Genomic DNA, 16,540 nt, shown 5'->3' with positions numbered 1-16,540 from the left:
CAATAAAAAGTTTTTTGATAAAAAATTCATTATTGTAATACACACCTTAGCGTACATGATTATGCTATTAAAATTCGGAACGGAATAATTTCTGTAAAAAGCGCTACAGTTTTTATACAGAAATCATTCACAAGCGATCGGGCGAAACCACTTTCATTGTCAAGGCTAGCAGCTTTTCAGAGGGTACGTACTGTCGTATTGTCATACTACTTTCATTTCATTTATGTTTATTTCATCACATTTATTATTAAGTTAGGTATTACGAGACTTAACCTATTAAGACTTCATCTTATTATATAACTATATTTATACATAGGCTAAGTATGGAAATCTATATACCATGATGCCTAATTAAAATAAATACCTTAGTCGTATTTATCACTATACAACTAATGCACGCCCTTCTATTTTTATTAATAACCAGCGGTCTGCCCCGGCTTCGCCCGGGTTCATATCCATAGCACACAGAGTTCACGTCCATGCCCTAGGAGGAAAGAATTTCTGAAATAGATTCAGTGCTTCCTGAGATTAGCTTCTTGAAACAAACAAACTCTTCAGCTTTATTTTATTAGTGTAGAATTATAATAAAATATTAAGTTTTGCTTATCACGCTAATAACAAAGTTACTGTTATTAAAAATAAAACGTATATGTACGTATTTGCCAATTATAATTGAAATGTGATTTCCATAAACAAAGTATCAATAAAGTTGTAATTAATTACCAAAATTAAGGTGTAAAAATATAAATATGTATAAGTAGGTATGTTTTTGTTTATGGCTTAACGTGGCTCATGTATCTTAGCACATTGCATTTCAGTTATAGTTTTTTGAGCAATATTTTGAGATATTTTATATAAAAATGCAGCAACAAAGTTGATTGTTATAAGACATAAAAATACACATGAAACTCTTTGTTATACCTAATTGGTTAGTGGGTGTGAAATAAATGTGACATACAATGATACTAACATATATATCTCTGAGTTAAGAAGTACAATAACTATTGTTAAACAACACGTTATTCAATATGTAAATTTTCGTGAAAATTAAATCACGCGAGTCTTGAAAGCATAAGTAATGCATGCATGTGAAGCCGCGGGCGGCAAGCTATTTCTGAGTCTATCTATAAGTAAATTGGTTAATTTGTCTCATTAAATGTGCGAGCAATTTGAGCGCCGTTGCAGCATATCGGTTAATGTATTTGAAATTGGAGTTATTACAAGAATTCCAATATAATTATTTATTACACCTTAAAAATTCAAGCGATTTGCCAAAAAAATACATTTCTAAAAGTTTTGACAGCAAATATTATGTTTAATAATCATTCCTAGAAGTTATGGATAAGCTGCTTATATACAGTAATGTATTGAATAGAATTCTTAAAATTTTATTATAACTATCACTATTACCAGTCGATGTAATAATGTTACATAAACTTTTTATAACATTCTGGCCTTTATCTCTTAAATTAATTAACCAATCTCGACAATTACCTACTTTAGTTTCCTAAGTTTAAGTAAATGTATGTCAATCAGATCAAGAACATCTACGGAACATGCGTTTAAAATATCAACGATTTGAGAAATTCCGCTTTGAAAAAATTTTTAATTACATTAAATTCTAAAGGCGTTACAGCTATCTATCAAATTAAATATCATTATTGACATATTTTAGGAATTGTACAACATTTAGCGTATGTAAGGTACCATTTAACACGCTCTCATATAAACTACATCTGTTTGTTTGCATGTTTGTATATAATGATTCCTTTAGACTTGATTTAGACCCTCTTTAAAGAGATTTAATTCAAACTTTGTAAAGTTGTGAAAGTGACTCTTATTATATTACTATCCCAATTAGGAGCACCAGGATAAAATAATTTCCTTACATAGGTCTGTATGCAATTGGGACAATTTAGTTGATTGCGTGGATTTAGTTTTTTTAAATATATTTAATATGATACGTAATTTACTTATTCTGCCCAACAAACCTCGTACGATACTTGAAAAGTGGAAAAACATTATTTTTTTAAATAGCTACTAAATAACAAGGAGTTTCAAACCCCACATGTTATGAGATGAGATGTATTGAGAGAGTAGGGGCTAACAACTTCGTTAATATTTCATAAGACAAAGCCTAGTTGCGGAGAATCTAATATTTTACGAGTCATAACTTCACGTCTTGCTGAGTTTATAACATATTTAAGGTTTTATTATGCCGTTTTATATATGAAATAAAAACTTCTCACTAGTGGCATAATTTTTAATTTTCTTTCTTTTAACTTTTGCTGGTAGCCTTGTAAATTTAAAAATATTCGCTTGTTTCGATAAGCTACAAGAGAATAATCAGTGAAGTGGTTAAAGGCTAAAATTTAAATATGGACGTTTCAGATTGGAATATTTCTTCTTATTATATTATGTCGTATATTATCAAGGAAGATTATATAATGGGAAGTAAATACATATAATAAACTATTAATTCCAAAACACTAAAGTACAGGTTTTAGAGGGGAGATTAAAATGTTGTTGTTTCTTAACTTTGTAGTTTAAGAAATAGATAGATTGTTGGTGGTGTATCTCAAACCTGAATATCACTGTTCTTCTCTCACAAATCTAACACCATACCGGCCTGATTCTGGACCTTTTGTCACATCAAACCTTTGCTTTATTCTTAATTAAAATTTTTCCTTATATCATAAGATTAAGTAGAATTTAAATTTTATGTACAAATTGCTTTGTGGCAATAAATGTATTCTATACTAAGTCCCGTGTGCCCTTGTAGTGTATGTAGCAAAAGCATTATGCAGCTGTCAAGTCCTGCCAGATTGAGACATTTTTTTCCTTCGTCTCCACATAGAATTGCACACAGGCTCCCACGATTCTTCGCTGTATCGAAGAGGTAGCGAGAGAACAATAATGCCTTTGGAAAAAATAATAAAAAAATAATAATTCAACACAACTTATCTAATGATAACCAACAAACTTTAATTTTTTTCACCCGCAATTACTTGGTCAATGAGATGTAAAGAAAAGTATATTGTAAGATTAGACTTTTTAAAAAGAATAGATATTCCTAATAATAAAGATGGATAGACTATCGAACGTTATTATTTACGATAACGTATAAAAATATAAAATAATATAATTAATCCAGTACATATTCAATATGAGCTGTGTTTTCCTAGGAAAAAAAATGTACAAGAGTTCACAATAGCTCGTCGGGGCCGGATAAAGTTATATAATAATGAAATAATGAATAAGTACTGACTAGAAAATGTTATTACTTAATATATTAACGAAACGAATCCACATCTGAAATAAAAATCAGAGTAATTTATAAGTCAACATAAAAAATGCATATAAAATGTATGTTGCGTTTACCTTTAATTCGAGGTTTATTTTTTAATGTATTTAATCGAATTACGTAGATATTAAAAATAATAATCATATATAAATAAAATATTTATTTATTAGTGTTTATTTATTCTTGACCACAGATAATAGATATTATTTGTATTATTGTAACAAAACGTGTTTTTTGGAAATTATATTTAAGTATTATTATTCGCCAATAGATGTCAGGAAGAGCCATAATAAATTGGGACTACTCAAACGCCTCCTATTTGTTAAAAAAGTAACTTTAAGTCGATAAAACAGGAATAAAACACGAATATGACATTTTCTAAAAAAGATTCCTAGCTAGATCGATTTATCGCCACCAAACCACCAACCAACCAAACTCCCTATATACTAAATTTAATGAAAATCGTTGGAGCCGATTCCGAGATTCCAATTATATATTTATATATATATACAAGAATTGTTCGTTTAAAGATATAAGATATTAAAGGATGGTATGGACTCTAAGCGCATCGCCTAGTATATATGATAGAAAAAACCCCGTAGTTAACTGGAACACTTGAAACATTCTTAAAAGGGATTCGAGATTATTTACAAAAGAATTGTTTGCTTTCTTTTTGTCCCTCTTTCCTTGAAATCTTTAACTCAGAATACCATTCTGTTCCTTGCTCGTCTCAGCCGTGTTTGTTAAAAAAACTTTATTTATGAGTATTTAAAATTATAAAGACTATTTAACAGCTATAATAACTCACTGATCTTTATAAAGCATAGGTATTGTATTTCTAAGGGTTTACTAAATTTTCAAGTTTATTATTTAGTTTTCTAAGTTTAAAATGGTTAAAATTTAGTATTATTTAACTGAATAATTAAAATAATTTTTAAGCAGTGAGATCTCATTGGTTTGCTTTAATATTCTTTGAGAAATACTAGACAGGATATAAATTACAATAACTTCTAACAAACCAAATACAATTTAAGCACAAAAAGGGAACGCATATTATTTGTAATTCAAATGATTGTGTCGTAGTAAACGTTCATAAGCGTTATTTCGATAAAGTAGTATCTAGTACACATATTAATAGGAGACTGGGTGTAGCTTTGCCCTGACATTGTTACAGTTGTATGTAGGTACAGGATTTTATTAGAGAATTGACAATATTTTCTTACTAAAATAATCCTTATTGCATGTCGCGAACTGTTATTTTTCGATATCAAAAGTTGCACCACATATTGCACAAAACTTATCTTAGGATTGGATACCAGTTTGTTCCGAGTAGTATATAAGTGAATGCATGTGCTTTTGGAGTCACTAAGTAACATTAACTCAACCCTATCATGTATACTAAGGTATTACTACCACACTATGCTTGAATTTAATTTTATTGGGTGTTACGTGTTTCGTCAAAATTCTAACTTCTCTTCTAATGTTTTCAGGTGGTAACTTTCCTTTGCGCCGTGGGCATTGCGTCCGCTGGCAACTTATTGCACGGAGCTCCCGCCGTCGCTTACAGTGCTCCAGCTACATCCGTTTCATACACCACACAGACGACAACATCCCACGGTGCCCCCGTGGCAGCTTATGCCGCGGCTCCCGTTGCCACGTACGCCGCTGCCCCCGTAGCCACTTACGCTGCCGCTCCGGTTGCCACTTACGCCGCTGCCCCAGTAGCGACATACGCCAGAACTTATGCCGCACCAGCAGTGTCTTACGCTGCACCAGCTGTGTCCACTTACGCTGCACCCGCTAGTGTTTCCTACCAATCAGTGTCGACTCACACTTCCCCAGTGGCTGTTGCCGCCCCCGTAAGAGCGTACGCTGCCCCCGTCGTCAGAACTTATGCCGCCGCCGCTCCAGTGTATGCCAGGACTTATGCAGCTGCCGCCCCCGTCATCACCAGAACATACGCTGCTGCTGCACCTGTTGTGGCTAGGACTTACGCCGCACCCGCTACATATGCTGCATATGCTGCTCCCGTAGCCCGCGTCGCACCATCCGTGTCTTACGCTTCCGTGGCGACCCACGCCGCCCCCGTGGCCACTTACGCCGCGGCTCCCGCTTACGCCACTTACGCAGCCGCAGCACCCGCCTATGCTTCATACGCCGCCGCTCCCGCCATCTCCTATGGTGGAGCCTATGGAGGCCACGGCTGGTAAACAACCAAAGCATTTTATTTCTGTACATAACTATCTAATCATTAGAACGTAATATAAACTATTATTGACTGTATTTGTAATAATAATGGAGAAAAAATTATTAATAAAGCGAAGTTGAAATTATTCCTGTCTTTTTTCTTGTAACTTTACATCAATCTAAGAGAGTTTACTGTACTATCATTAAAATCAAATGCTATTATTATTTAGATGCTATAAACGTTTTGCATAGTCATTGACAAACGATCAAGTATCCATGGGCATCATAAGGTTTACCTATCATTATAGGTTTGTTAAAGATTGATATGAAGGTTTGTTACCTAGTAATATCTATAGGCATAATAAGCAATGTATTACTCAGCTTATAGAATCATAACTTCCGTAGGAACAGAAGCATACATCACTGACGCCTTCCCGGCGAGTCTAAAAATAAAAAGCAAACTTGTAATAAAGCAGAATTGCGGAAAATAAAACTCTTGGCACCGACAGATCTGGCTTAACAAAAGACTACAAATGACGACGAATCCATTGTTGTTTTAACTTTTACACACACTCTTATATCTATGTTGTGTATCGCGACTAAGGAAAACAGAAACAGTTTTATACATGATAAGGAAAATTGTAAGGCTCTGTGCTTTATTTCTCAATTGTTCAATTACTCTATGACATATTATTTACATAATGAGATAAGACGCTCAGATAGTTAATCAATTGTAAGAGGTTCCATGAAAGAACACGTTAGAAAAATGTTAAAACATCAAAAAGATAAGCGCATCTTGATAATTTGACATCGAAAACAGGAGTTTATTTTTGTGTATTTTATGCCAATTACTTATAATGTGCCATTGAAATTTGCTTATTTTGTAGCTGGAATCTGCGGCGTTCATCGCGTTTGCTCGCGTCTCGGTTGAGAAAGAATATTTCTCGCACTGAACCATTTCAATATTGTTAATTATTGCTTTTATAAAGTTACAGGAGTTACTAATCATGCGAGTATTCTCACTAGATTTTTTATTTATTTCTTAAATTTAAAAAGAAAAACTCAAGTCATCATTGTTGGTAGTCCCTCGCTAATCGCGAAAGTTGACTGGGCTTCGCTTCCTTCAGTTTTTTTGTGTGGCACTCAACTCCCTTTCAGTAAGCAAGTTAAGGATCTTGGTATATATATTGATCAAACATTGTCGTGGGATGATCAATTGAAGGATGTAAGCAGGAAACTGTTTGCTTCTGCGGGAGCTTTGCGACGACTACGTAATCTTCTACCCATTCCAACAAAGCTAGCGCTCGCTCATTCCCTTCTCCTATCTCACTTCGACTATGCAGATATAACTTATCTTGATCTATCTGACGCCCAGTTAGATAGGCTTGAAAGACTCCAAAACTTCTGCATTCGATTTATCTTTGGGCTGAGAAAATATGATCACGTTTCCGACTTCCGTAAGAGGCTGAAATGGCTCCCTATTCGTCTCCGGTGAAATTCCCATATTCTTCATCTTCTGTACTGCGTGTTGTTCGATCCGAAAGCTCCAAGCTATCTTCGAGAGAAATTTAAATTTATGAACTCTACTTGCCTACGCTCCTCGACTAATCTTTTACTCCTGATTCCGGCCCATAAATCAAAATTCTTTCACAATTCATTTGCTGTTCGTGCGGTTCAGTTGTGGAACTCTCTCCCCACAGATGTAAGACGAGCGCAAAACTAAACGTCTTCAAAAATTTATTGAAAAATCATTATTTATCTCACTCGTAATTATTGCCTACTGCAACTATAATATCCTACTATGTAAGTATATATATGTATGTAAGTCTATTTAGTTATGTTTATCTATCTATTTATATATGTATGTATATTATAAATATGTATATGTTATGTTTGTATTTATTAATATGTATATGTTATTATTATTATTAAGTATTTTATTTTATTATTGTTTTTATCCGAGTTTCATTATTGCCTTATTTTTGCTTACCCATTTATTGTTATTTTCCTTCATTGTTAGGGTTGCCTGGTAGAGATCGCTACCTAGCGATAAGGCCGCCCTTTGCGAATTTAATTTAAGTTTTTTTGTACGCCTGATTATCTTTTTATTTTTTACGCAATAAAGAATTTTCATTCATTCATTCAAGAAAATTCAAATTTGAAAATCATATAAGCAAATAAAAATAACTCGTACAAAACCAATTTAGTTTTCAAACTTAGAGCTGTAGTAAATTAACAAGACGATTTTATTACTTTCTAGCAAAAGGTTTATAAAACTTAGAAGAGCAAACAACTCTGGCTTCTAATGCGACTAGTGTGTCATAAGCTCTATTAAGTCACAGGGTGCTTAGGCATCTTATTTGTTGGATTTTTATCTATATTTTATGAGAGGAAGGATTAATATAAGTATGTTTGTAATGTTTTAATACAAAAACTACTAGACCGATTGCAAAGATTCTTTCACCATAAGAAAACTGCAACTTCATTGAGTGACAAAAATTTTATATGTACCACAGGCGAAGCCGGGGCGAACAGCTAGTAACTTACATGTTTTTGTATGTGCAGGAAGTAAAACGAATTTGTAAACTAAGGTAAGGAATATCATGTGGTACGGACCTGTTGGCTGTGTCTGCTATTTATTTTAGGTTTGTTATTAGTTTTTTATTGGTTATTTGTTTGTTATTGTTTGGGCATGCTCAAAATATTTATTCATACCTTACTTTCAAACGCTAAGTCAAAATGTTATTAAAAAAGGGGGAAAAATTATTAAAGTTGAGAAGTTGAGCAACCTATCAGCATATTCCTTATATTTCTGTATCTACGATCAAGTAGTTGTTATACAGTTGCGGTGTATGTGAAATTAAAAATATGTTTTATTTCAATATATTTCCTTGTTTTACTCTCATTAGTAACATTAAAATAATTTACATTATTGAATATCGTTATATTATCTATATTTGATTACCAACCATAGTTGGCGCCCAAACCAGAGTAGGTGACGTGGGAAACGGCAGGAGCTGCAGAGTAGGTGATGGCGGATTTGACAACTGGAGCGGCGGCATAAGCTACGGCAGGAGCGGAGTGGTAAGTGGCTATGCCGGGGGAAGCGATGGTCTTAGTGACGACCGGAGTTGCGGCGTAACTGGCCACGGCGGGGGCGGAAGCAGCGTAGACGGCGGGAGCAGCGGCGGCGTAAACAGCTGGAGCGGCGTGCGCGTAGTGCGCGACAACAGGAGCTGACACAGTCTTGGAGCTTGACACGGAGGAGTAGGAGACGGCAGGCGCGACGGTCTTGGTGACGGTGGCGACGGGAGCGGTGTGGTATGTTGAGTAGGCTGGGACGGTGTGGTACGTGGAGTACGCGGGAGCGGCGTATGACGCCACAGCAGGCGCGGCGTAAGTCTTAGTCACAACGGCGGGGCTGGAGTAAGCCACGGTCTTGGCAACGACTGGGGCAGCGGCGTAAGCTGTGACTGGGGCAGCAGCGTAAGCTGCGACTGGGGCAGCGGCGTACGCGGCTACTGGGGCAGCGTGGGCAGTGTGGGACGAGTAGGACACGGAAGAGACGGGCGCGCTGTAGGCGACGGGAGCGGCGTGCAGCAGGTTGCCGGCGGAGGCGATGCCCGCGGCGCACAGGAAGATTACGACCTGAAATAAGTAAAATCGACCTTTAATAACACAATTAAAGATGCAAATAATTAAATATTATTATAATTCTAATAATTTTAAATATCATGCAACACATTTAAAAGATAGTTGCATATCTTTAGAAAAAATTAAAATATTAGAGACACACCTTGGTGTACATGTTTATTTGATCCACTGTTGTCAATGGAATACTTTCGGAAGCGATCGTGAGTGCTTTTATAAGAGTAAGTCTGAATAACTACCACCATTCGCGGCTCACTCTCATCGCCGCCAGCATCGTCAATGTCAAGGTGCTTCACCGCTTAAAAGTCAAGTTAAATAATTCAATATTCAGCCATGATATTTGCTCGAATTAGCTATAATAAAATTTGTTATTCATAACTTAATTAAGTACCAACTCACACTTCAATTGAGAAGTGTATCATTTATTCCATTTTCATGTGCGAAAAAAATTTTAAGCATATGCCTAATATATAATTTTAATCAATGTATTCACTGTTGGTATGATCAAATAATAATTGTGTAGTGGTATCAAACTAATGTATCGATAAGAATATAAGGTGAAATATTTACTTAAATCAGTCTCTGGAGTAGATAGCTTTTACGAAATAGCATATAAAACCTAAATGTTTTTTTTTTTGGGTCCAAGCAGAAAACTTCTATGTACGTTATTAAAGATAAAGTAGGAAATAAAAATGTTCTTGCAAAAGGTGCTAATAGCCTAGACCGCAATCGAATTGATCCACTTTCGATTCACTGAAATGACTATAAGATTATAATTAAAGCTGGTATTATATGCAGCAATAGGTCGTATAGAGGCAGAGGAATTATTATTATTATCGAGGTATTGGCATCACAAGGAAAAAAATTGAAGTCCCTTAAATAAACCAATAAATCTTTTTTTTTATCATCAACGGTATATTTCAATTACACACGTACGCATGGCATACAATACATTTCACATTCGAAACAAATGACGACATTTTTCTAATGAAAATTTGATTTGTTCATTCTGATTTTTTAACAAATAGAGCACTAGTGTCTATGTTTAGAAAAAAATACCATAATTTATTTTATTTCATAAGATTTCAGATTTTTGTCCATCTTATAATAATTTTTACGATGCATTATCATCGAAATTAGATAATTTAGCAACTATTTTCGGCATAAGATATGTGGCATATATAACGGAGTTTGAATAAAATCTACCTCGCAATGTTGTGATTTATTGAAAAAGCGTGAATGCTTACAATTTAACCCTTTATTTACAATATTTATATGATCAAAGCCACGTAGTTAAATCTCAGTGTCGTGTTAAGTCGCCAATATTGTCGTACAGGCTACACACCTAACTGAACTTAAAGCTTTGTAGCATATAGAAGCGGTCACGAGTCTAGAATCAAATGTCTACTAGCGCTGCTTAACGATACACGTATTTATATTCCCTAAGACACAGCCCATAGATTACACACGATTTGCTGGAGACAGACTGTTCTAGTTTGGGAATCAATGTACCGTACAGTTGTTAAATTTGTCTATGCACAATAAACGATATATTATATTTCTATACAGACATGCATATTATAGCTCTATGTCTTTCCAGATTTTTTTTTCTTTTGCTTTGTATTGATAACTGGTTGAAATAAGTATGTCTACGTTAAATGGAAATTGTTTATTATAAGGGCAATAAACTTTTATGAAAATGAAATTATCCCTCACTTACTAAACTATTTAAGCTAAAGAGTATGTGTGTTTGTTTGCTTGCAGAAAAATAAAAAAAGGATCATATAATCGGTTTAACCAATAAAAAAAATCATGAGGTACTTAAATATATTATCACAACAAATACAGTTCATTTGATTACTCTTCCTTTTTTAAGTCGGTTGAAAAGAGTTATAAAAGGGATCAGATAAGTTTGGCAAATTACCTGTTATAATTCATATTGCATGTTGTATGCCTCCTTTTATAAATTTTTTTTAAACGAAGGTCAATATGGTAAAATGTTTATGTTAAGGTATTATGTCATAAAGAAGATATGCAGAAAATCTATTTCTTTTGTAAATTAGGTAACGATATGTTTGGATGGCAGATGTTACATGTCGTCGAACTTTTTCATTCTTAAACATGCCGATTTCTCACGATGTTTTTTTACCATATTGTGTTGTGGTGTGTTAGTTGGTGGTGATGTTATCCACATGCGCTGTTTAATTGAAAATTCTATTTTCCTGCACGCTCATCTGGTCTCGAACCTTCTCTACTCATCGATTTTAAGTCCGAGGACTTACCCATTGACCCACCGAGGCTAAGCGTGGTGGATTGAATCCTCATAGGAGGTTATATAATCAGTAAAGTTTTTTTCGGAAGTGAAGGTGAAAAGATTTTTTTCATATTTTCATCTACGAATACTTCAAACACTTAGGTATGATAATAGATATAATAATAGATGTTCGAATGAAAGATAGAGTTTTTTATATCGGTTTATTTTTTTAAAACAAAGTCAATAATTTATAATTCTTATATACATGATCTCTCTGTACATCTTTGGTTGATTACCATCCGTAGCTGGCGCCCAAGCCAGTGTAGGTGACGTGGGAGACGGCGGGAGCGGCGGAGTAGGCGATGGCGGACTTGACTACGGGAGCGGCGGCGTAAGTGGCTACGGCGGGGGCGGAGTGGTAAGCTGCTACAGCAGGAGCAGAGTGGTAAGTAGCCACGGCGGGAGCGGCGGCTGCGTATACTGCGGGAGCGGCGTGAGCGTAGTGTGTGACAACGGGAGCAGACACAGTCTTGGAGCTCGACACGGAGGAGTAGGAGACGGCAGGAGCCACTGCCTTGGTAATGGTGGCAACGGGAGCGGTGTGGTAGGTGGAGTAGGCTGGGACAGCGTGGTACGCGGAGTACGCGGGAGCGGCGTATGACGCCACAGCAGGCGCGGCGTAAGTCTTAGCCACGACGGCGGGGCTGGAGTAAGCCACTGTCTTAGCGACGACGGGGGCAGCAGCGTAAGCTGCGACTGGGGCAGCGGCGTACGCGGCAACTGGGGCAGCGTGGGCAGTGTGGGACGAGTAGGACACAGAAGAGACGGGCGCGCTGTAGGCGACGGGAGCGGCGTGCAGCAAGTTGCCGGCGGAGGCGATGCCCGCGGCACACAGGAAGATTATGACCTGAAGATAAATTACATGCTGATATAACATCCTTTACGTTACTGTCTTAGTGCAACATAATAAAATTTTTATTATACAGACAGATAAATAGCTACATTATTATAATACCTTGGAGTACATGTTTGATTTTTCGATGTCGGTGTTCGAATGTTTTTTTGATCCGTAGCTGATGCTTATATATGGCCCAACAAAACTGGTAGCCGCAATGTGTTTCACGAACATCGCCGCGAGATACAGTTTCAATGCCAAGGTTGTACTCCGCCCATAACAGTAATATCTCTTCACTGTTCATTTAAAAAATAAATGGTCAAAAATGAAGTAATAAATCAGCAGTGATAGATGTCTATAGAATATTGTTTATATATAAAAAGTCATTTATTTCGATTGTTTTAATTTTAATTACATTTCATGTTAAATTTTAATAACAGCATGCAGGACTGAATGAGTGCTGGTTGGTTAATTCTTTCTATATTGTAAAATATAATATTGATTTCATCACGATTCTGGTAATATTCTTTAAATATTTTCTATAAATGGTACTATAAATTCGATAGCATTATATGTTTGCTCAATCTATAAACAGGCGGAGATTTAATGCATTTATTATGTAGAATGTACAGAATCATTTATATGAAAGGACACCAGCACGACACAACTAGTATGGTAATTTTAGCATCAGGAAACAGGCTTCCGGTGATGCTTACTATATTATTGATTTCAAAGATAAGCCTATATACAAATATTTAATATTTTGTATTAGAAATCGGTCAATAATAAATTAAAACATTCTGTTTGACATGGAAATTAATTTTTTTTCTAGAAATTTCTTTATATTTTGTTAGCGTTATCCACTGATGAAAGGATTATTGAAATCGGCTCAGTTATTTCTGAGATTATCGCGTTATGTCTGTAACCCGCTCATCTCAGAAATCGCGCCTCAATGTGTCTGTGAGAATAATTTATTAGAAATTTAATTGAATTTTTAATAAACGTGATAAATAAAAATAGTACGATATTACTACAAATTTAAGCATTCCATGACCTTTTCTATTGTAAGGATAATAGAAACAGAGAGAGTATCAAGATACGTAAAATGCAGTGAAAAATTGAAAAGATTTTAGTATTTAGAGAAAATAATAGAGGTTGTTGTAGGTATTTACGATAACGAGACATAAGTGATTCCAAATAAAAATTCTTTATTAATTCTACATACGTAGAATATGTTGAAATAAAAAACGCATCGCAGATTTAACAACAAATTGCAGTCTAAATAAAGCCTATGTCTTCAGTACTTTAACAAAGATAACTGGAATGGTTTAGTTAAACATTCGAGGCAACCCAAACTATATCATCAGGTTAGATAACGTTAAGAGTCGCAAAAAAATCAGGTGGAATTGCTTTCGGTACTCATGCGCAATTCCTTATAGATTCTACAGCGCATTTTTGTGTTCTTTAATACATTAAATATATTATGTATTAATACACTCCACGATCGGGAACGAAGCCAGGAATAAGCGATTCTCAAGCTCATCACGAATTGAAAAGGAGGTCAAGGCGGTTAGGCTTTCTTAATAATATATAATTGATTAATGCTTTATAGAGGAAAATTTTAAACAAATATAATTTTTTATAGGTATCGTACTAATTCGTTATAACTTATAAGGAACAATTATATAAGAAATGATTCGAAAATTAATTTGGTTCAAATAAATACAATTATTACTGCGTTTCTACTTAAAAATTGTTTTATATAATATCACTTTGCTTATTTTAAAAGCGTGTGTTTGTGACATACAAAATTAATGACGCATTGTATTGTAACGGACACCATTTCAAATAATTTTAACTTTATATAACTTTATATATTGGAATAAATTTTAATGATTATAAGTGCACAAAATATCGTAATCGTCCCATTAAAGGTAGTGTATTAGCGAACTTTGTTAAATAAATTAATGCCCTCAAATATTTATTTTCATCATATTTTCTCATTAATAAAGTCGGTTAAGACCGAATTCGGTCGCATTCGGTCTCGCGACACTAAGGGTACCGCAGAAATAAGGTAAAAGCAACTGCAAAATTGGTCATCCATCCAATTTACGACCGTGGAAACCGTTGCTTAACCTCCTTTTTCTATCATTTGATGTTATAGCATAGAGAAATACATCATCTTAAATTTCAACCGTCCAGTATCAACCGTGATTGTTCATAGAATATAACCTGGTAAGAGACAGACGGAATTTGAATATAAAACTTAGATTTTATATTAATAAATTTTTTCTAGATCATAATACATATTTTTTTACTAACATATTGACATTGAGATTTTCATCGCTCATTATTTTCATGTTATTATGCAGAGATAGTAATCAGAGCAGACTGTGATTACTATCGTTAAATAAACATTTAATTACTATGATTCAGGAAATCGACCTTAAAGCTTATTTAACTAACATTAAAATTAATGTTTTATTCAATGCTCACAAAATGTTACTCAAGAAGTGTTTTAATTACAAACCTACATTATAACTAAATGAGGTTGAAAATGTAAGGGATTTTCGAGACGTAAAATTCAGATTATTATAATTTTTCAATGGTAAGAAACCAGCCCCGTTCATAAACATTTGCAGAGGCTATATACCTGTGCAAATGGATTAATAACTATACTGGATAAGACATAAAGAAAAAAACGATGAAAGAAAAGGACTAGGGAAGGTAAGGAAAAAAGCGCGGGCCTCAATCATCTTCATCTTTCCCGATGGCCCAGTTTGTACCGATACGTGGTCGACTTGCACTCTGCGTGGAAAACATTCAAAAGAAATTAAAACATATAATATAAAAATATGTAGTATACAACTGTTATGATTAATTATCCACTTCGAGTGGTTTTCAACCTCATTACTTGTTTGTTTGCCTGTGTTTGAGGATCGTTTATTAAGATTTAATTTTTATATTTGAAGATAGTTGTGAAGCTAGAGAGTGAAATTTATTAGCGTAAAACATCTCATTACATAGGAATTTCCTACACAAATTTGTTTTTTAAATATGATAAAAGTGTATCGTTTTGCTCATAACGAATAAAATATTTACAAAGGTTACGTGATTTTGCTTTTACGTATTGCGTAATAGTGAAAAATGTCAAGTTTGAAAATTTTAGATTTAGTGTAGATTTATCCTCATGTTCTTTGATAAATAGTAACTAGAGTATTTATATTAGTAAAATTCACTTTTAGATTAAGAAGGAAATAAAACTGTATCAAGTAGATTTTACGATTTATTTTACATAGTAAAAAATAAATATCCAAAAATCGTTTTAAGAACTAGTTTTGTACATTTTAAATCGATCACCAGCCGTAGTTATGGGACAGGCCGCTGTATGACACGTGGGAGACAGCGGGGGCAGCAGAGTAAGAGACGGATTTCAGTACTGGGGCTGCGGCGTAGGCAACGGGAGCGGCGTGGGCAGCGTAAGTGGCTACTGGAGCTGCGTGGGCAGCATAGGCTGCGACGGGAGCGGCGTGGGCAGCGTAAGTCGCTACGGGCGCGGCATGGGCATAGCTCAAAGGTGAAGAGTAAGCCACGGATGGGGCGTACGCGGCAACGGGAGCAGCGGAGTAAGCAGCAACTGGGGCGATCGCCTTAGCTATGAGTGGAGATCCGTGGGAGGTGTGGGACGAGTAAGAAGATACTGATGAAACTGCGGGCGCGACGGTCTTCACAACTGCGGGGGCGGCGTATGCGGAGTATGCGGGCGCGGAGTAAGCCAATGATGGGGCGGCGTAGGACAGAGCTGGTGCGTAGCTCTTGTACACAGGGGATGCTGCGTAAGACAGAGGAGCTGATGCATAAGCGGCTACTGGTGCAGCGTATGAGGCGCCGTATAGGCCACCGGCGCGAGCGGTCGCTACTGCGCAAAGAAGGACGATGAACTGTAAAAGAAAAAAAAATAAATAAATTGACGTTTATTAAATACCTAGTAGAATTGTATTATTTAAAATCAGGGAAGTATTTTTAGCAGTGAATGAAAATTTAACAATTCAAATAAAAAATAATATTATACAATTGAAAGAAAATTGAGAAATAAAAAAATCAACGAATTAAAATTAATTAAAACAATATAATAATAGCACCGGTCACAATTTATGGCATTGAACTTCTATTAAAATGTATTCCGTACCTTAGCTGCCATTTTGTTTTATTAAATCCACTACGGCAAGTGATACATTCTAAGTGGCGT

General features: G+C 35.3%; 3 protein-coding genes across 3 annotated transcripts; 1 reads left to right on the top strand and 2 right to left on the bottom strand.

The window, feature by feature from the left end:
- The first annotated feature begins 4,545 nt into the window (after positions 1-4,545).
- LOC119833884 (cuticle protein 16.5-like) lies at positions 4,546-5,637 on the top strand. Its single transcript, XM_038358101.1, has 2 exons — positions 4,546-4,707; positions 4,795-5,637. The coding sequence occupies exons 1-2, from the start codon at positions 4,696-4,698 to the stop codon at positions 5,512-5,514; spliced, it is 732 nt and encodes a 243-aa protein (XP_038214029.1). The 5' UTR covers positions 4,546-4,695; the 3' UTR covers positions 5,515-5,637.
- A 2,806-nt stretch (positions 5,638-8,443) lies between these two features.
- On the bottom strand, positions 8,444-12,476 carry LOC119834070 (calphotin-like). Its single transcript, XM_038358353.1, has 4 exons — positions 12,412-12,476; positions 11,693-12,303; positions 9,288-9,330; positions 8,444-9,139 (listed from the first exon to the last, which is right to left on the bottom strand). The coding sequence occupies exons 1-4, from the start codon at positions 12,421-12,423 to the stop codon at positions 8,453-8,455; spliced, it is 1,353 nt and encodes a 450-aa protein (XP_038214281.1). The 5' UTR covers positions 12,424-12,476; the 3' UTR covers positions 8,444-8,452.
- Positions 12,477-15,564: 3,088 nt separating this feature from the next.
- Positions 15,565-16,540, bottom strand: LOC119833726 (cuticle protein 16.5). Its single transcript, XM_038357881.1, has 2 exons — positions 16,481-16,540; positions 15,565-16,232 (listed from the first exon to the last, which is right to left on the bottom strand). The coding sequence occupies exons 1-2, from the start codon at positions 16,490-16,492 to the stop codon at positions 15,648-15,650; spliced, it is 597 nt and encodes a 198-aa protein (XP_038213809.1). The 5' UTR covers positions 16,493-16,540; the 3' UTR covers positions 15,565-15,647.

Source organism: Zerene cesonia, chromosome 18, assembly GCF_012273895.1.
Source record: "Zerene cesonia ecotype Mississippi chromosome 18, Zerene_cesonia_1.1, whole genome shotgun sequence".
NCBI classification, from domain to species: Eukaryota; Metazoa; Arthropoda; class Insecta; order Lepidoptera; family Pieridae; genus Zerene; species Zerene cesonia.
This window is presented reverse-complemented; position numbering and strand designations above follow the sequence as displayed.